The sequence below is a fragment of the Aulonocara stuartgranti genome (genome assembly GCF_965226115.1).
Source record: "Aulonocara stuartgranti genome assembly, chromosome: 5".
Taxonomy (NCBI): Eukaryota; Metazoa; Chordata; class Actinopteri; order Cichliformes; family Cichlidae; genus Aulonocara; species Aulonocara stuartgranti.
The window spans coordinates 9,438,451-9,458,283 of NC_138943.1; the positions used below are offsets into that span (position 1 = coordinate 9,438,451).

A 19,833-nucleotide genomic window follows, 5' to 3' on the forward strand; every position below is an offset into this window, starting at 1 on the left:
TTCAGTGTCTTTTAGTAAGATGAGGCTTAAATATTTGCGCATATAAAACATATTTCCCCAGGAGAGAAACTTAAAATGTGCCATGAATAAAAGAGAAAATGTGGTTTTTCTAGATGATTTGAAACCAAAACTCATACCATAACCTGCTCCCAATCAGTTTATGTGTACAGCATCAGTCACCATGATTATGCTGAACACAAAAGGCCCCTTTTTACTTGGCATTTAGCCAGGTACAAAAGAGGCAATTCCATGACACAGAAAACTCTGATTTTCAGCTCCCCGAAGCTTGCTAAGCCATGAATTGTGCTTCTCAAAAAAACTCACATGAAACCTCAATACAGATGGCAAAACAGAAAAGATGAAATTAGGTACAAACTGGAAACTATTATCATTATCATTTTAGAATAATAATGAAATCCATGTAACGATCAAGAACTTAAAAACTTCGAATACTAGAATAATATTCCCAAAACAGAAACCCAAACTCAAATATACTCACAAAACCCTCAAAATTCAGATACATAAAAGCTCTGGGTCCATGTCATCTGTGATGACGAATTTCCTGCTATAATATTGCATGAAATGAAATCACTTTTTTGTGTGCACACAGGTTCTGTTTACATTTATTGCTCCTCCACTTCCCTGTACACTTGACTGAAATAAATTACATCATGCCCTAGATCAAGTATTTAAAGATCTAGATGGGGATTTTAAAGGGGAGTCTACATAATGCTGGATGTCTCAGTAAGTAAGTGTTATAAAATGTTACAAGCCATTTTCAAAATATATATATATATATATTGGCCAGTTGCGATTACACAGTGTAATGGTTCAGTTCCACAGGCAGTGTTGCCAACTCCTCAGTAAGGAAACCATCTTTTGGCTGTCCTAAAAGTAGCGAAAAGTCGCTAAATAACGTCATCACCTAATTTGCATAATTGGTCATGCTAATGTATTTGTAACCTACGTTGTAGGAGAGAAAAATAACATCGTGGAAGAGACATAAAGTGAGCTAAAAACGTCCTAAATGCATTTAGAATTTATTTAAAACTACAAATTAAATTTCTTTTAGCAATTATTGTTTTATTTTTAATGTCACAATTCCAACCCTGCTCCAAAAGTGACCCGAAATAGTCACTCTGGTGGAGTTACTTTGTGTGTGTGTGTGTGTGTGTGTGTGTGTGTGTGTGTGTGTTTATAAGTAGTTTTAAACCTTGTGACCCACAAAACAACATAACTGTCACGGACCCAGCTCTGGAGGACTCGGGGTCCGTGAGCAGTTTTGACTGTTGATGTTATTGTTGTTATTATTTTTATTTTGGTGATGTGTGTGTTTTTCTGCACTGTGCTGTGTTAGTCTGTGTCCCACTCATATGTATAGACAGGGTATGGATGTGTATGTCTGCGGGTGTGGCTGGAGGATGGAGCTCAGCCACCTGCAGGCCTGAGGGGTGTGGCCCTGCGGAAGGACTGGCCACACCTGAAGTTCATGCCACACCTGTTGGTGATCAGGGCTCGTCGGGGGAGCTACTTAGGAGAGAGTTGGAGCTCCCACCGGCGCGGGATCATTGAGTTATCTTACCAAGTCAGTGTGTGTTAGCTTAGGTCTGTGCTGTGCGTATATGCCCGCCGAGGGTTAGTGTTGACGGCTGCGTCTCTGGTTTCCCTACAGGAGGAGGAGTGGTCCGGAGAGGCAGCACGCACGGGGGTGCGGAAACACAACAGCGGGGAGCACGAGCACAGATATCGGAGGGAAGCACGCACACGGGGTTCGAGGGAGCAACGGGGAGTTATTGTATTTACAGCCTTTTCACTGTAAATAAAGAGCACTGTTTGCATCGCAGAGTCTGCGTTTTGGGTCCTCCTTTCCCCACATCCCCACGGTCTGCCAGCCAGACCATGACAATAACAGTAAAAGAAGAACTGACTACGTTACAGTCAGTACGGGAGTATCGGCTTTGCTCATGCGCGATTCATTTGCAGTTTGGACGCATAGATGGGAACATCTCCTGCCCTGATAGCAGCTGGGGGAGGGTTGCTGATAATTGGTGCCCACTGCAGCACCTGCTGCTTGTTGAGAGTAAGAGCGATATGCGCTTTCACGTCAAAAAGTCGTCATAAATGAGTCTCCAATAACACCAGAAAAAGACGCCAGATTTGTCGCTAGTCGCTTTTTAGAAAAAAAGTCGCAACACTGTTCACAGAAAGGGCATCTAGCATTAAACTGTGCTGTAGTGATGCCCTGTGACGAGGAAAGCGCTGAAAGTAGCTTTGGTAGTCAAATTTCCATTTAAAATATGGGTCAGATGTTGTTACAACTAACAACATGAAAATAATATTTTTGCTACCTTACCTACTAGTGTGTTAATAAGAATGGCAATAGCATATTTGCATTTGTAGAATAGACCACAATGTACACGTCATCTATCAATGAAGGCTTTTTATTCCAAACAATAATAATAAAAAGAAAACATTTCTTTAAATATGAATATAAAGCAAGGCAAGATGGAAATGTAACAAACGAAAAATCCAAAACAAAATGCATGCCAAAGAATTTTGCAGAAAAATAAAATAGTAAATATGCTATATTATGCTAAGTAACAGTTTGCAAAACATTCCCCATTTTGTCAGATTCTTTTTTTCTTTTCCTTTTTGAGATATTTTTAGTCTAAATTTTTCAGGCATCCAATGGGCCAGAGTCAAAAATGCAGAGATAAAGCCATTGGTTCATCATTGCATGTGGTTAAAAGTCGAATTTCCTTAAAACATTTTAGCAGGGGATGAAAAATTAATCACAAGTAAGCAGGATGTTTCTGGCTTGCTTTGTTTGTTTAGCAACCAGTGCAGGCAGCAAATGCGCAGATCTCACAGATGTCCAAGGGTACAGCAGCTAAAATGAAGACAAGAAATGGAAGCAGATAAGGTACACTGCTGAGTCATCTATATTTAATATTTATGACCTAAGATGTTATGATTCAGGCAAACTGAATTTATAAATGCCTTACATAATCTGACAAGGGAAGCAGATGCTCCTCTCTGCCTGCAGAGTGGCAGAAACTCCTGTGGGAGCATGGGGTCAGCACAGAGGGACATGGTGTTAGCCTTCAGTCTTGGGTTTTGTTGTCCTGTCATACCGTTACTCTCCGACATCTCTTGAAGCCGCTTGACAGCTTCCATTGAGAAAGACAGTCCGTTCTCCTGAAAGAGAAGCAATTGCAGTTACAAAGGCACTGCAACTTCATCTAAAGCTTCAGAGTCTACACAGTTTCAGTATGATTTGTAATCCATGAAAGTCCAGAACAAAAGTTAGTTTAATTTCCCAAAATTTGAGCTTCACTCTCTCTACTAATGAGCAGAAAATTGCCATTGTTCAAGCCTGCAATCTCATCATGAACACATCAGTCATGCAATGATGCTAAGGAAGGCACTTACTTCAACTTGCACAGCCTCAGAGGTCCAGCCCAGAGCCAGGACGACGAGAGCGGTGATGGCAAATGTGGCTTTCATGGTGACAGTAGACAGCAGTTTGTCTTGCAGTCTTTTTGCGTCTTATTGTAGATGTGCTCAGCAGGTGCTCAGTTTGATGTTTCTGATTTCCCTGTGCCTACAAGCCTCCTTTTATACAATTCTACCCAGCAGCCCCATTATCATGTGACCAGATATGCTGCAAATGAGAGCAACGTTTTTCTCACGGGTTAATAATTAGTGAGATTAGAGTTAGTGTTTTACAAGGCTGTAAAGAGAAATTCATAAATCCTACTTTGAGCTCATCGTCTCTCTGATTAGATTTATGGATCTCTGGCTCATGTGTGCTGCATCTTGGGTTGGTTAAAGAATTATCTTGAATTCCTCGGACGATAGTGACTCACAGACCCATTGTTAGAAATTGATCCAAATAATGGGCTTTGTTTAATGTGGAAAAATGTCAGACAAACAGTTTTTATATTTAAATAGGCCTCCCCCCACATAACGCGTTGTTTATTACAGAAAAGGTTTATTTATGTCAGTGTCAGTACTTTTCTTTCATATCTTTGATTTTCTTATCAACAAAAACACACCCAAAAGCACTTAACTGGACTACAGCTATAAGCAAATAGTGTTCTCTCCTATGTGAGGTGTGTACAGAGATCTTATTAGCCCCTGGCTGAGAATACTCACTGAATACTAGTGCAAAAAAATTGACTGCTTTTCCTGCTTCTGCTGCAGAAAACAGCTGAACAGAGTTCAGTTTTATTTATTTATTTATTTGTCCTTGACAAGCCTGCCCTGACTTGAATTAATCATCATTAAAAGTGCATGGTCATGCTTTCTAAAAGGATTTTTTGACATGGTGCGATCAGGGTTGGTATAACATAAGTCGAAAAAGGCTTCAAGCGGTACATCTGACCCTCCATTAATAAAACAAAAAAGAGATGCAAGTAAAGTTAATTGACTTGCTTTGGAATGGCACCAAATGTGCAATCACGTACACGGCAGTGGGTGTGGCAGCCCAGAGACACAGCTGGCAGGATTTTAATGAGTTCATTAAAAACAATTTTTTTACCCGTAGCATGAAGGATCAATCTACCCAGTGAACAGACCTGCTGTGGCGCAGTGCATCTCAAATATATTTTGGTCATCTTTAGTTTGAGTCTGAGCGATTTATCAGGTGATTTCAGCTAGAGCAGGAAAATGAAGTTATTTTATTTGTTTTTTAATTATCACTCACTTCCCTGAAGAAATCTAATCTAATAACAAATATATTATGTAGCTCATTTCTTTACTGTCCCTTATTACACCTGTAACGTGAACCTGCTGCATTTCTGGCTCTGTGTTAAATTTATATATATATATATATACTGGTGCTATAATTGGACCTTAAGATGAAGCAACTTTTTGTCTTCTAGCTCTTTCATTGCTTACATGACCAAAATTATTCTCTAAATTGTTTGAGTCACAGCTGTAAGCTTTAATTTGCATTGGAAAAGACCATGGTGTACATGCATTTTGTCCATGACGAGCAGGTAAAAAATTAACAGTAACATTAACAATTTAACCTAATGAGCTCAGAAAGAAAGTTACTGGACTTCTTTAAGGTAATCTGTGAGTATTTCTTCTGGGTAATTTTTAAAATGCTTGTATTTGTTTTAATTGAATTGCCCAAATCACCAAAACATGCTTATCCTCTGCAGGATAAAAAAAAATCTTTACGGCCATTTAGCAAATTAAACTGTTTTTCTTCCAGCTGTTGGAAATTGTCTTAGAGAAGAAGAGAACAGCAGTGGCTGTTGCTAATTGTCCTGCTGTTTTTTTACATTACAGGGCATTTATCTGTTGGTGAAGCAGATACTGCTTACAACTGGGAACTGAATACTTTGACGTGGAGAATCTAGTCGGCTAAGTAGCTAAAGGGGGTTGCTTCAGCCGCCTTGGTGATAATGAAACAGGTGCACTAGAGGGACAACAAATCAGGAATGGCATTAAAGCTCAAGGCCACTGACATATCTTCCTTCCATATTTTTCCTACTGAGTGTTTCTTTAATGTTTTGAGCACTGTACTTTATTTCTTCCTTACCGGAGGGGAAAGTCACCGTTTTGTCTTTACTCCTGTGAATTCAGTGGTCTTCAGGTTTCTTTATTACTGAATTGACTTTTACAACAGGCCGCTCTATTGTTTATGACATCTCGCCTTATTTGATTTATAGCCACACTCAGACTGGTGTTTTATCCACTTCTGTTTTCACAGCTTGGTGATTGCCTCCAGTCAAACTGCTGTCTTTGCACTTTATTGAAGTGAGTTTATCTTACTGCTGAGCAGTCACACACGTTTAATAGCAGAGGAGAATGAATACTCATTCATGCTAATTTATGGTGTTTTCGTGGGTAAATAATTTTTACCCACGAAAACACCCACTTCACACCACGGTTGACCAGCTCTTCAGCTTATGACAGTAGTCTTTTCCTTCTCTACATTAAAGTGCTGCAGTTTGACAAAAGCTGTTATAAGAAATAGTTTTCATTGAGGATGTCCTGCCCTTAACCCTCAAATGAAGGTACTTTGAGCCGCTCCCAAATTCCCTAGGGGTTCCCACAGCGGATGGATCTGTCTGCTTTGATTTGGCACAGGTTTTATCCTGGATACCTTTCCTGATACGCCTGTTCCATTTTTTCAGCTTTAGGGCTGGCACTAGGAGAACACTAGCTTTTTACTGGCTTGAGTTTGTGTATCCTCAAACTAGGGTTCTTCTGCCTGTAAGGCAAATGTGATAACCTTGGTGGAGCCATGCTGTAACCCTTAACTGACCAAACTTACTTTATCAACTAACATTATTGTGTAAATTAATCTAATAGATTACATAATAAATTAAATTCAAAATCACATATTACACATTAATTATAAATTATATCGTGTTTCTAAATTAATATCTTTTTTTTTTCAATAATACTTGAATTAAATTAATTAAAAAAGTTGAGGTGTCTATGAGGGAATTCTGTTTTTTCAACAGAACAGTAAAAATGAGAACAACATAGAGGAAGCCACCCAGGGCAGAATCAAACCCAGGCCCCTGCTGTAGCCTTTGGCATTGACCACCTGCTCAACCTGCTTCACTGACCTGTAACTGTACTGGCACGGAACCTATGAAACATTTTTAAGATAAAAAAAATGTTACAATGGCACATAAAAATATACCTAATGTGTATATTCAATGTTATCACTCACTTCCCATTGCTGGTAAATAAGTTTGCGTTTTATGTTTTTGTTTTTTTTTCTCAGGTGTGCCACATTTGGTGTCACTGACATGCTGGAAAATAAAGTTAGGAAAGAGTGAAAAGCAGCCTGGAGGCCAGTGTCACGGTGGTTTAGTTTTTATATATTTCAAACTCGACTGAACAATGTCTGAGTGCTGCTTGAAAGGAGACAGTCAGGGATTTTTGGCTGAAATGACAAAGGATCACAGGTGTTACTGATGGAGGCGACAGCTTCATCACGCCTCATGGCATGGTGTTAAAAGGCAGGCGAAGATTAGTCTGCCCATCTAGAATATAATTTTTCCATCACTGCTGATTGGAATTGGAGCTGAGGAATGTTTGTGAAAACTGGAGAGTCATTAAAGAAAAAGCCAGATATTAGTAGGTGTGTGTGTTTCTTTGTTTCTATGTGTGTGTGTGAAAAGGGTGTTAGGAAGGACGTTAGGATGTTATCTGTCTGAATGTGTCAACAATTGTGACATACAGGAAACCTGTACTATATGCCATTCACACAGTTTATGATGGCACTGACTCAAGCCAATTGAGTCACTGTATGATGTAAGCAGGGGTAATGATAACTGGGAATGTTGTGGTTCGGCACTATATATATAAAATCTAATTAAAATGTAAAATTATGCCTATGTCATCATTTAAAGGCTGAGTTAGTCAGTTTTTGCATTGCCTTTATCATACAGCCAGTGTAGAAGGGTGGTACTAGTACATGAGGCTAAGCCCGCACTGTTAATCAATAATCTTCACTTCAGACAGGAAAGGATTCTTTTCAGTCCAACGGGCTGCCACGTAAGGCTGTCTGGCGGAAATGTGTGGGCAGTACAGTGGGTTGTAAAAATATTGGGATAACTCGATACATGTTAATAATTTAATAGTGCTGAAGCATTATTATGGGCTGATTTGATGTGACAAAGTGTTGAGTAATAGGTTAGAGTTGGTGAATTTAACTGGGTCTGGCATTTTACTGCACAAAGTGACCTCTGTTAATCGCAAATAAAATAAACAGACCAGACTAAGAGGCCCAGTTAAGAACTGGTCAAAACCTTTTTTTGCATCACTATTTGTCCAAGCTTGTCAAAACAAACAGTTTTCTGTTTGCAAAAAGTGAATAATAGCCTCCAAGTCATGGGAAAGGGCAATTATTCACACTAATGGCAGCAGTTTAGGGTGGAGAGAGTAAATCATCAGCCTGAGAGTGAATAGAATCTCTTCAAGTAGAGTGACTTCTCAACATTTCACACTCAAGTGGGTCAATTAAACTATCCGTCAAACTTCTGCAGGCTGCTAAGATGTATTTGTGGACGTTAAGACTAAAAACACCCCAGCATGAAAGTAAACAAACAAATAAATACACAATAAAGGCTCTCATCAATGCAGGACAAGAACAGGGCCTAAGCACCAGAGCCATATTGATAGAAGTCTGCTCACTCTTTTCTACCAGTACCAACTTGCTTTTACCCGACTCGAGGCGCTTCTCTACTCGGTTTTAGACGTTTTTCATTATAATTGAGTGCCACTTAAAATGTACATTAAGTCAAGGTCATTACAGCAATACAGCTGAAAGTCCTGTGACATCATTTGTATGCGACACAATAACACAGCACAACAATGTACAACATTGTACCTGCTGCTTTGTCACACTCAGGGACTTTGCTGTAATTGATGCCCATTCTGTTCTGTGCCCTAGCAGGAGGTCCAGTTGTTGCTTTTCCTGCCATAAACTTTACCATTTTCTAACTTGGAACAAATATTTATGTGTCTAAACTACTACTGACTCTTTATGATTATGATTTATGTTTTTAGGGCTGTAAAACATTTTGAAATCATGTCATCCAAGCATATGGTCATTGAAGAAATTTTATTTTACAAGGAGATGTCGAGAAATCCAAACGTGCCACGGTTACTGCATTTCTTTACTGTTGGATAACGAACCTTTGCCCTTTTTACGCATTGTTGCAGCTAAATGCAATTTATTATCTCAAAATAACTCTGACTCATTTATCCTTTATCACAACAACATCAAGATAAAAGCATTCTGACTGTTTATCACTGTGACTTATCAGTGTGGGTGTGACTGAAGGTAAGACACTGCTAATTTGAAAAGTACTTTACTTTTGTGTTTGAAGAGGTTTGAGTACATTATAACAGTTACTGCACCCATACACAGTAATCATTTGCTCTCTGTTGTTAAGTAGTTAGTAAACTGGTAACGTACTAAACTGAACGCTTGATAATATTTTTATTTTTTTCAGTTTCCATGTTGTTGTTTAAGCTAAAAAACAACATGTTTATTATAGGATACTCTCAGAGTAAAGGTTCAAAATATTAGCTCAGAAAGTATTCAGACTTTTAACTTTGTTATATTGTAATAGGGTCTATAATGTATCCATGATCAGTAATCTATAATGGCAAAGTGGACTTTGACTTCATGGCTTCATCTGGTTCTGACATACAGGACGCGTGAAAATATCGTTTTCTACCAGTGGAGTCCAATCAAGAAATAACAACATTGCAGTCATATTGAATAATAGTAAACTAAACTGACAACTAAAATTTAATCTACTATGCAATACTTTCTGGTGTAATTGACTATAATAGATTGTATGTTAATCTTGTGATAACAATAACTGAAATGTTCAATTTAACAATTCACAATAACAGTTACCTCAGTTGGCATTTTATACTCTAAAGAGCCAACAATTTTAGAGAGAAACCCCAGCAATCGGGGAGCGCGGTGGCGTGGTGCATAAAGTAGCACTGTTGCCTCACAGCAAGAAGGTCCTGAGTTCACCTCCGCTGTCTGTCTGGTGCCTTTCTGTGTAGAGTTTGCATGTTCTCGCTGTGTTTGTGTGGGTTCTCTCTGGGTCCTCTGTCTTCCTCCCACAGTCCAAAGACATGCAGTTAGTGGGGTTAGGTGAATTAGTAATTCTAAATTCCCCATAGGTGTGAATGTGAGTGAGAATGGTTGTCTGTCTCTCTGTGCTAGTAGTGCGACAGATTGGCGACCTGTCCAGGGTGTACCCCTCTTCTCGTCCTATAGTAGCTAGGATACTGTAGGCTCCAGCCCTCCTGCAACCCTCATAAGGATAAGTGGAAGAGAATGGATGGCTGAATGAAAACCCAGGCAAAAATACAGCCTCATATATCTTGTACTTGGTGACAGGGGGAAGGCGACAGTCTTCTGCTGCTTAAAAAAAGAAGAAGAAGAAGACTATAGGAAGCTAGCTGTTTTCCTTTGTTTCCAGTCTACATACCGAGGTAAAGTGCCCATCAGCTGGGTGTGGTGTGACTGGATTCCAACAAACTAAGTTTCAAATACTATACATGTTCAGAACAACATGGGATTTATTACTAATTAGGTAGGTAGGTGGTTAGATATCTAAGACAGGAATCAAACACACAAATACTGCAGGTTTAAGAAGATAAGATAAACCTTTATTAGTCCCACATGTGGGCAATGTTTTAAAAGTAGTAGTGTTTTGATCAGAAAGTACAAGTTAAGAGCAGTAAAAATTAAGAACAAAAATAATAGAATAGAATAAGATAAAAGAAGAATAACATACTATACAAAGTAGAATGAAATACTTGTTATATTGAGAAGATTGCACTTGGTACTAATGCACGTTAGGAAGACAGGGCGAAAGTTGTGTATGTGATATGTGTGTTTGTCTGTCTGCACGTGTGTGGTCATCTGCAGAGACTTATCCTTAAGCTGTGACATCAGTGCAATGCAAAAAAATGACCTTTAATGGCCACATGGTAGTCTTTGCACACTTATTTGTTTTTTATAGCAATAACTGTAACTGTACAATAACATATTTCAGTGTTTTGTTTTAGGTTTTAGGAGGTTTTAGGTGAAGGAGGATACCTACTTGGCCTTTCTGTCTGTAATTCAATATTTACTTCCCATTTATTGTGGAAAGAAAAGCGAAAAAAAAAAACACCTAGATCTCTTCCTTTATTTAGACAATGTAAAGTTTTATAGACATTTCAGTCTTACCATTGAAAAAATGGGTTTAATATATAAACTCAATGAACCTGGATACACATAATCAATCAAGATACAGGATATAATCTAGGAGTCGTGATTCAGGTGAAAGCGGTCTTTCTTATCTGAGCCTTTGGGTTTTAAAAGTGGACTCTTTCTGACGCATCTAAAGTTGTAAACTGAATGAAGAATAACCATCAAACATTATTATGTCACAGCATAGCCAATAAAAAGATAATGAACTACACCCTGAAATGCCAAAACACTTGAAAAACCAATGGATCATATTTCATCTGGTGGCCTAATAATAGAAATGCAATTGTAGAAATGTCAAGTGAATACAAACAAAATGATTCCGTGACTGGCCTGACAGAAGCAGAGCCGGTCATATTACTGATCTGTAAAAAACAAATATTCATTCTAGTTTTTAATGTTATACAGTTTGCAGCAGTGAAAGCGACTATGTCTAACGAATGCTGCAGAGCTACATAGTTAAATGTAATTCAAAGGGCTGCATCAGATTAATTTCGAAAACAGCTTGAATGTACAATATTCACTATACACTTATTAGTTACACCTGTACTTAATACCTAGTACCTGGTCGGACCCCCTTTTCCTTTTAGACCTGTCTTGAGTCTTTGTGGCAACAAGGTCGTCAAACCATTCCTCAAAGATTTTGGCCCATATCAACATGATAGCATCACACAGTAGCTGCAGATTTGTCAGCTTCACATGTGTAATGTGAATTTCATGTTCCACCACATCCCAGTGATGCTATATTGGATATGTCATGTTCACGAAACCAGTTTGAGATATTGTGAGCTTTGTGGCATGGCATGATATCCATGCCATCCAATTATTCATTGCACTAACATTAGCATTATGTCATTTGTCATAATTACTTGTACTGATAGTTGTGTTATTTTATTTTATCTGCACTCATTTTTTCCTCTTGCTGCATTGAGCATGTTTACGACAAAAGAGATTCCCTCGGGATAAATAAAGCTTTTCTTATCTTATCTTATCCTGCTGGAAGCAGTCATCAGTTGATGGGTGCAATGTGATCATGAAACGATGGACAGCAATAACATTCCGGTAGGCTGTGGAATTTAAATGATGCTCAATAATAAGGGACTTAATGTGTGCAAAGAAAATACAGATCACAACAGTTCACTACAAAAAGCCTGAACTTACAAGGCAGGATGAATCACTGGTTGCGAACTGTACCATCTGAAAGCCATACCAGAAACCAAGATTCATTAGACCAGGAAACATTTGTCTAGTCGTCTGTTCTCCAATTTTGGTGAGCCAGTGCAAATTATAGCCTCGGTTTCCTGTTCTTACTTGACAGGCGTGGCACCCTTTGTGGACCTCTGCTGCTCTAGCACATCTATTTCCTCAACATGGCATTTTTGTCCAGATAACTCTCGCTATTTTTTTTCTAATTTATTTTTTGTTTTGGCATTATTTTTGACCTCACAGGCTTATAAGGTCAATAAGCCAAGGGGGTTCCATTTCAGTGCAACACCATCAGGAGTAGAATGACTCATAAAAAACAGTCTGAAAACCCAGACAGACTCCATTCATTAACTATGAGCTGAATCAGTCACACTCATTAAATTGAAACTCTTTTTATTACACAATGTGAAGCAGGCGCTGTGTAATTGTAATTAAACTGACAAAATCTCTCATTGTAGCGATTAGTACATTCAGTGCTACTGCAGATTTACTTTATTTTGTGCTTTTGCAATATTTTCTTGATATATATTAATCTGTCCACAACAACACAGCATTTTACAGGAGGAACTTGGATATTAGGAGAGTGTCAAGTAAGAAGAAAGTAAGAAGTACAGGGAAAAAATAAAGTTATAGCTGTATAAATAATCCTCAACAAATATAATAGATTTTGTTCCCAACCTGCCGTCTGTATCAACTTTGAAGGTCATTTCATAAAAGTTAATTCTATTCTGGAGACTCATTGCTAATGATATGTCTCCTGCTTTAATTTATACCCCTCTAGAGTCAGCAGTGACAGCTTTGCTGCAAAGCTATAAATGGACTCAACCGCTTCCTGCAGACTATCCTTGTGGAAATTCATCAGGAGTGTCAGATTTACGCATGACTCATTTAATTGTTTATGTTATTCTAGCTAGTACTGTGACTACTACCAAATTCTCTCCTCGTATAGCTCCTTCAAAAGGCTAACATTTCATAAGAGTGTTGAACAAATATTACTCAAAAGTCCTGCTCCTCTCTTTAATAGTAGAGCTTACATAGAGACTGGGTCTTGGAACTATACCTGTCCAGAAGGCTGTCAAATACAACATTTAGACAGATGATTAAAATAGCAGGTATGGTAGTAAATGCAATAGTGGCCACTAAATAAGGCAAGGTAGGAAATATTAAAACAAATCTACATTGGAAGAAAATCTCATTATTGTGAGTAAGCCAAACACAGTTACAATACATTACAATTTGTTTAACAAAGGCATCTTTTTACATGTTACATATTACTTGTATATTTCTACAAATCAGGCTAAGCACACACTCCTTATATTATTGTCTTTATTACTCCCGTTATTGTTTGTATTATTCCAGCTATCGTCTATATTGCCTCTCCTGTAAGGTCAGGGTTCAGTGTAAAAGTCTGAGTCTGAGTGGCAACGCTTAAGAGTCAAAATTGTAGAGAGTAGCAGACTGTTTCCAGCCATTGTTTAATTAGCTTATACTGCCACAATCACATGCAAAGTGAAATCTCTAAAAAGCAATAAATGTATAATAATTAATAAATTACATGTAGTGTGCGTGGCGTAACATCACAGAAGATTTCTGGACTGAACCTCCTGGTCGCCTGGGACCCTTCTGTGTGGATTTTGCTTGCTGTGGTTCCTGCAGGTCCTTGGTCTTTGCCTTCATTGTTCAAAGGCAAGCACATTAGGTTAAATGGTGATTTTAAGTTAGCTTTAAGTGTGGATATAATAGTATGTGGTTGTCTGCCTCTGCAATGGACTGGGGATCTGTCCACCATCTACCCCACTCTCACCCTGTCAGATTTGGAATAAGTGCCTGCCTCTCAATGAACTTAAGTTGGATAAGCAGTTATACAAACTGATTATCGGATTCATACAATACAAATCAAGAAATGATTGTCAAAGCGCAAAATAAAGTAAATCTGCAATAACACCAAACACACTAATACTTACAATGAGATGTTGTCACTATAATAAAAACTACACTGTGTGTACTTCACATTGTGTAATAAAGAGTTTGAATTTAATGAGTGTGTGACTTACAAAGTACATTGGTTTTTCATTTCAGACTCAGGAAATGATAGGTAGCATGCAAAAACTGCAAAATAGGTCAGTCTTAAATAAAATGCTTTTTGTTTTCAGGCTTTTTATTCTGAATCACTGAATAATGGTACCCATTTTACCACAGTTGACCTTTGTGAGCCTGATTCAAATAAATAAATAAATGGGAGGAAAGAAAACAGAGACTACTGTAATTAAAGTTAGATAATGGATAAAGGGTTTAAACTGGCTTTCATGTCATTTCAAGATTTACAAAGGAAAAAAGAACTGAGTTGATTTGTCCAAAAATGTATTTCTTTATTAATTTCTTATAATTGGCCACTTGCACACATGCATTTGAATTCAGTGTTAATGTTATCTTATCTATATTTGGAATGAAAAAAAGAGACACCCATATTTTGCACACAACAATCAGTCAATGGAGTGCTTATCTAAAAAGACACCACTGCAGCTGCACGTCCATCATGGTGACACTCATACTCGGACTGCAGTGTATTTTTCTTTTGGTATATTTTATTGATGTTTTGATACAAATACTTTACTAATCAGGGACAAACATACCATACTGGTTTCTGATTCTGCTGTTTTCATAAACAGAACCACTCTTGAAGGAAGGTCCTCTTTTGTGGAATGAATTAGCCTGAGGGTGGAAAATATAGAATAGAGATACACAGAAAAGGTTTGCAAGTCTTTGCTGACATTTCAGTTACATATTGATTATCTTGAGGACTTTATTGGCCCTAATTATCATTCAGTACAACAGTTATGAGCTGATTAAATTCTGGTTCCCAAACAAGTAAGCAATACATGAAAGAAAATGATACTGACCATACTAAGCAATAACAGCATAATAAACTGATGCCAGTAACGATGTTATGTTCTAGTCAAGGGAATAATTAATGTGAAAGTGGGATTTTTCAGAAACGTTCAAGGTCACAAATTTCAAAACTCAATTTCACATGGATCATATATGTTGTCCCTGGAGTCTCAAATAAATAGTGGTTGCAGGTTGGAAACAGATGTTCAGTTGCAATAGTCTAATTTTACTGCTGTGAATTTCCTACTCTCTTACTAAGGAACATTTTCTGTTAATATACATGTATAAATCAATCCCACTTTAAAATAATTTGACACTTTTCCACTCGACTGTAATGGATCCGGCTAAAAATATCAAGACTTTAAGTTGAGACCAAATAACTGCATAGCTAAGTCTTATCAGAATCAACTCTACTTGGTCCCAGTTAACACACATTTCTATGCTGACACTAAACTGTAGTAATATTGTACATGTGAACATCATAGTTACCAAAACATTAACATGTTTACAGCAGAAGTATATAATAAATTACATTTGTTTCATGATTTAAATGCTATTTTTTAATTAGCATTTGTTTATTATTCTTTAATTTTAGTACAGTAGCTCTGACATGGTCTTTTTTTTTTTATTTGATTATTTGTCAGAATTACTGTCTTGTTGAAATGTGTCCAATAAGCCTAAATAAAATCTGTTCGAGCAGCCATTGTAAGTTGGATAGATCTTAAGCCATGTAGGTTGATCAAATTCTATGACTGTCATATTTTATGTGTTTAATGTGTCAAGTGCTGTCAGCTTAGAAGTGATTATGTTCTGTCATGTGTTACCATGGTTACTGCCATAAATGCACCAAAGGTATTCATTGGACACGGTGTCAGGTTTCATGGAGATGAGTGCGAAGACTCAAATGCTGATATGGAAAAGCAGATGGTAAACTGAAAGTGAGCCAACAAAAAGCAAAACATAAATACAAAAGAAAAACCAGGAACAAACAGCTGGAAAAAGAGCAGGGAGAAATCAGGAGTAATAAGACAGTGGAAGCAAAAGTAAATACGTGAGACAAAGACTATTAAAATAAGACAGGAAACACATCAGGGACAAAAACCCAGACTCTAGACACACAAACTTGATGCAGGAAGAGAATAATAAACACATAACACTGGGATTCTTAGGCTTCTACCGTTCTACCTTTAAAAGCCGGAGAGCAGTCAAATGCTGGAAGTGGAAGCTAAATTGGCTAGTCATTCATATGTATATTAGGTCGTTACCTAGGAATTCTGGAGGGAGGGGAGTGGGGGTGAGTGATTGAGGGGGTGGGGGAGTGGAGTGTTTCAGTTTGCCATCTTAGGGAGAAATCAACACATGTCCTTTGTATGTCCTTTGTTGCTGACATTTATTGATGAAAACAGTACAAAAAACCAACCATTTGTACACATATTTACAAATAATGATAAAAAGTGAGTGAGTACATTTCAACATTTTCAGCAATCACTCACAATCCTGGCACTGCCACGGTATCTGTCGTCTGCATTTACCACATGTGTACCTGTAGCAGTGAACACATCGCACAGTGGCCTGATTTTTTTTGCATCTGTGTTTGACCTGACACGTGGCCCTTTTTCCAGGGCTCGGTGTGGAGTGGCATACCTGAGTGGTGAATTCATTGCGATCTGTCTGTCTAGTGGATTGAGGAATTTCCCTGCGAATCTTGTTGACTGTGCCGAGGATGGTGGTTTTCCGTCCAAGAAGTTTTTGCGCAAGTGAAAGCGATGTGAAGAAATTGTCCGTGGTAACATTTCTGCCCTTGTCTAGGAATGGTTCCATCAGCCTCATTACTACATTTTCAGAAAGTCTCTCCCCAGTGGGACGATTGGGGTCCTTGCCAAGATATGGGAAGACATTGCAAATGTACTTGGATTTTAGGTCGCAGGCCACCCAAAACTTGATCCCAAACTTGTCCGGTTTACTTGCAATATACTGCAGGAAACAGCACCGAGTCTTTGATGGGAAAAGCTGTTCATCAACGGTGATATGTAGACCAGGGTTGTAGCACGTGATGCAGTTGGTGACAAATGATCCCCACACACTGGAAATTGCAGCGAACTTGTCAGTCTTTGCTCGATCACAGCGGGTGGACTTGTCATCAAAGCGTAGGTGTTGCATGATGTCTTGGAAGCGGTTTCGTGCCATAGTTCCAATTATCTGTGGGTTTCCCAGGTTTGCTGACCAGCAGTCATTTACCGATGGAACCCTGTAAACCCCCCGCAAGATGACAATTGCAATAAATGCCATTAGTTCAGGGAGGTCCATGAACCAATGAACATGCTCCGTTTGCTGTGCATGTTGAATAGTCCATTCTTGAATGCTACGAAGCATGTCAAGAGTGACGAAACACAGGAAGCTCTGAAGGCGACTCGAGATACTTCTCCTGGCCTTAGCCGTTGGCTCTCCATCTGCAGCGTACGCTTCTATTGAGGTGAAAGGTAGTGTAAATGACTGCTGGTCAGCAAACCTGGGAAACCCACAGATAATTGGAACTACAGGGAGTGCAGAATTATTAGGCAAGTTGTATTTCTGAGGAATAATTTTATTATTGAACAACAACCATGTTCTCAATGAACCCAAAAAACTCATTAATATCAAAGCTGAATGTTTTTGGAAGCAGTTTTTAGTTTGTTTTTAGTTTTAGCTATTTTAGGGGGATATCTGTGTGTGCAGGTGACTATTACTGTGCAGAATTATTAGGCAACTTAACAAAAAACAAATATATACCCATTTCAATTATTTATTTTTACCAGTGACACCAATATAACATCTCCACATTCACAAATATACATTTCTGACATTCAAAAACAAATCAGCGACCAATATAGCCACCTTTCTTTGCAAGGACACTCAAAAGCCTGCCATCCATGGATTCTGTCAGTGTTTTGATCTGTTCACCATCAACATTGCGTGCAGCAGCAACCACAGCCTCCCAGACACTGTTCAAAGAGGTGTACTGTTTTCCCTCCTTGTAAATCTCACATTTGATGATGGACCACAGGTTTTCAATGGGGTTCAGATCAGGTGAACAAGGCGGCCATGTCATTAGTTTTTCTTCTTTTATACCCTTTCTTGCCAGCCACGCTGTGGAGTACTTGGACGCGTGTGATGGAGCATTGTCCTGCATGAAAATCATGTTTTTCTTGAAGGATGCAGACTTCTTCCAGCTCTGAAATATGGCCAAACTGGTGGCAAGTGGCATCTTGGCAGCTGCACGCTTGACTTTTCTCAGTTCATGGGCAGTTATTTTGCCGCCTTGGTTTTTCCACACGCTTCTTGCGACCCTGTTGACTATTTTGAATGAAACGCTTGATTGTTCGATGATCACGCTTCAGAAGCTTTGCAATTTTGAGACTGCTGCATCCCTCTGCATCCCCTTCTCATTACAGAGATGCACATCACCTAATATGCTTAGTTGGTAGTAGGCTTTCGAGCCTATACAGCTTGGAGTAAGACAACATGCATGAAGAGGATGATGTGGACAAAATACTCATTTGCCTAATAATTCTGCACTCCCTGTATTCTCCACTCCCTAACCCTAACCCTACAAGTCGCTGCAATTGAAATGGGTATATATTTGTTTTTTGTTAAGTTGCCTAATAATTCTGCACAGTAATAGTCACCTGCACACACAGATATCCCCCTAAAATAGCTAAAACTAAAAACAAACTAAAAACTGCTTCCAAAAACATTCAGCTTTGATATTAATGAGTTTTTTGGGTTCATTGAGAACATGGTTGTTGTTCAATAATAAAATTATTCCTCAGAAATACAACTTGCCTAATAATTCTGCACTCCCTGTAGTTCCAATTATCTGTGGGTTTCCCAGGTTTGCTGACCAGCAGTCATTTACACTACCTTTCACCTCAATAGAAGCGTACGCTGCAGATGGAGAGCCAACGGCTAAGGCCAGGAGAAGTATCTCGAGTCGCCTTCAGAGCTTCCTGTGTTTCGTCACTCTTGACATGCTTCATAGCATTCAAGAATGGACTATTCAACATGCACAGCAAACGGAGCATGTTCATTGGTTCATGGACCTCCCTGAACTAATGGCATTTATTGCAATTGTCATCTTGCGGGGGGTTTACAGGGTTCCATCGGTAAATGACTGCTGGTCAGCAAACCTGGGAAACCCACAGATAATTGGAACTATGGCACGAAACCGCTTCCAAGACATCATGCAACACCTACGCTTTGATGACAAGTCCACCCGCTGTGATCGAGCAAAGACTGACAAGTTCGCTGCAATTTCCAGTGTGTGGGGATCATTTGTCACCAACTGCATCACGTGCTACAACCCTGGTCTACATATCACCGTTGATGAACAGCTTTTCCCATCAAAGACTCGGTGCTGTTTCCTGCAGTATATTGCAAGTAAACCGGACAAGTTTGGGATCAAGTTTTGGGTGGCCTGCGACCTAAAATCCAAGTACATTTGCAATGTCTTCCCATATCTTGGCAAGGACCCCAATCGTCCCACTGGGGAGAGACTTTCTGAAAATGTAGTAATGAGGCTGATGGAACCATTCCTAGACAAGGGCAGAAATGTTACCACGGACAATTTCTTCACATCGCTTTCACTTGCGCAAAAACTTCTTGGACGGAAAACCACCATCCTCGGCACAGTCAACAAGATTCGCAGGGAAATTCCTCAATCCACTAGACAGACAGATCGCAATGAATTCACCACTCAGGTATGCCACTCCACACCGAGCCCTGGAAAAAGGGCCACGTGTCAGGTCAAACACAGATGCAAAAAAAATCAGGCCACTGTGCGATGTGTTCACTGCTACAGGTACACATGTGGTAAATGCAGACGACAGATACCGTGGCAGTGCCAGGATTGTGAGTGATTGCTGAAAATGTTGAAATGTACTCACTCACTTTTTATCATTATTTGTAAATATGTGTACAAATGGTTGGTTTTTTGTACT

General features: G+C 38.9%; 1 protein-coding gene across 1 annotated transcript; it reads right to left on the reverse strand.

Annotated features, from left to right (window-relative positions):
• Window positions 1–2,425: 2,425 nt before the first annotated feature.
• Window positions 2,426–3,594, reverse strand: LOC309706090 (guanylin). The gene is made up of 3 exons (XM_082532330.1): window positions 3,433–3,594; window positions 3,006–3,198; window positions 2,426–2,890 (listed from the first exon to the last, which is right to left on the reverse strand). Exons 1-3 carry the CDS (start codon window positions 3,505–3,507, stop codon window positions 2,832–2,834), a joined length of 327 nt encoding a protein of 108 aa, XP_082388456.1. The 5' UTR covers window positions 3,508–3,594; the 3' UTR covers window positions 2,426–2,831.
• Between the last annotated feature and the right edge of the window lie 16,239 nt (window positions 3,595–19,833).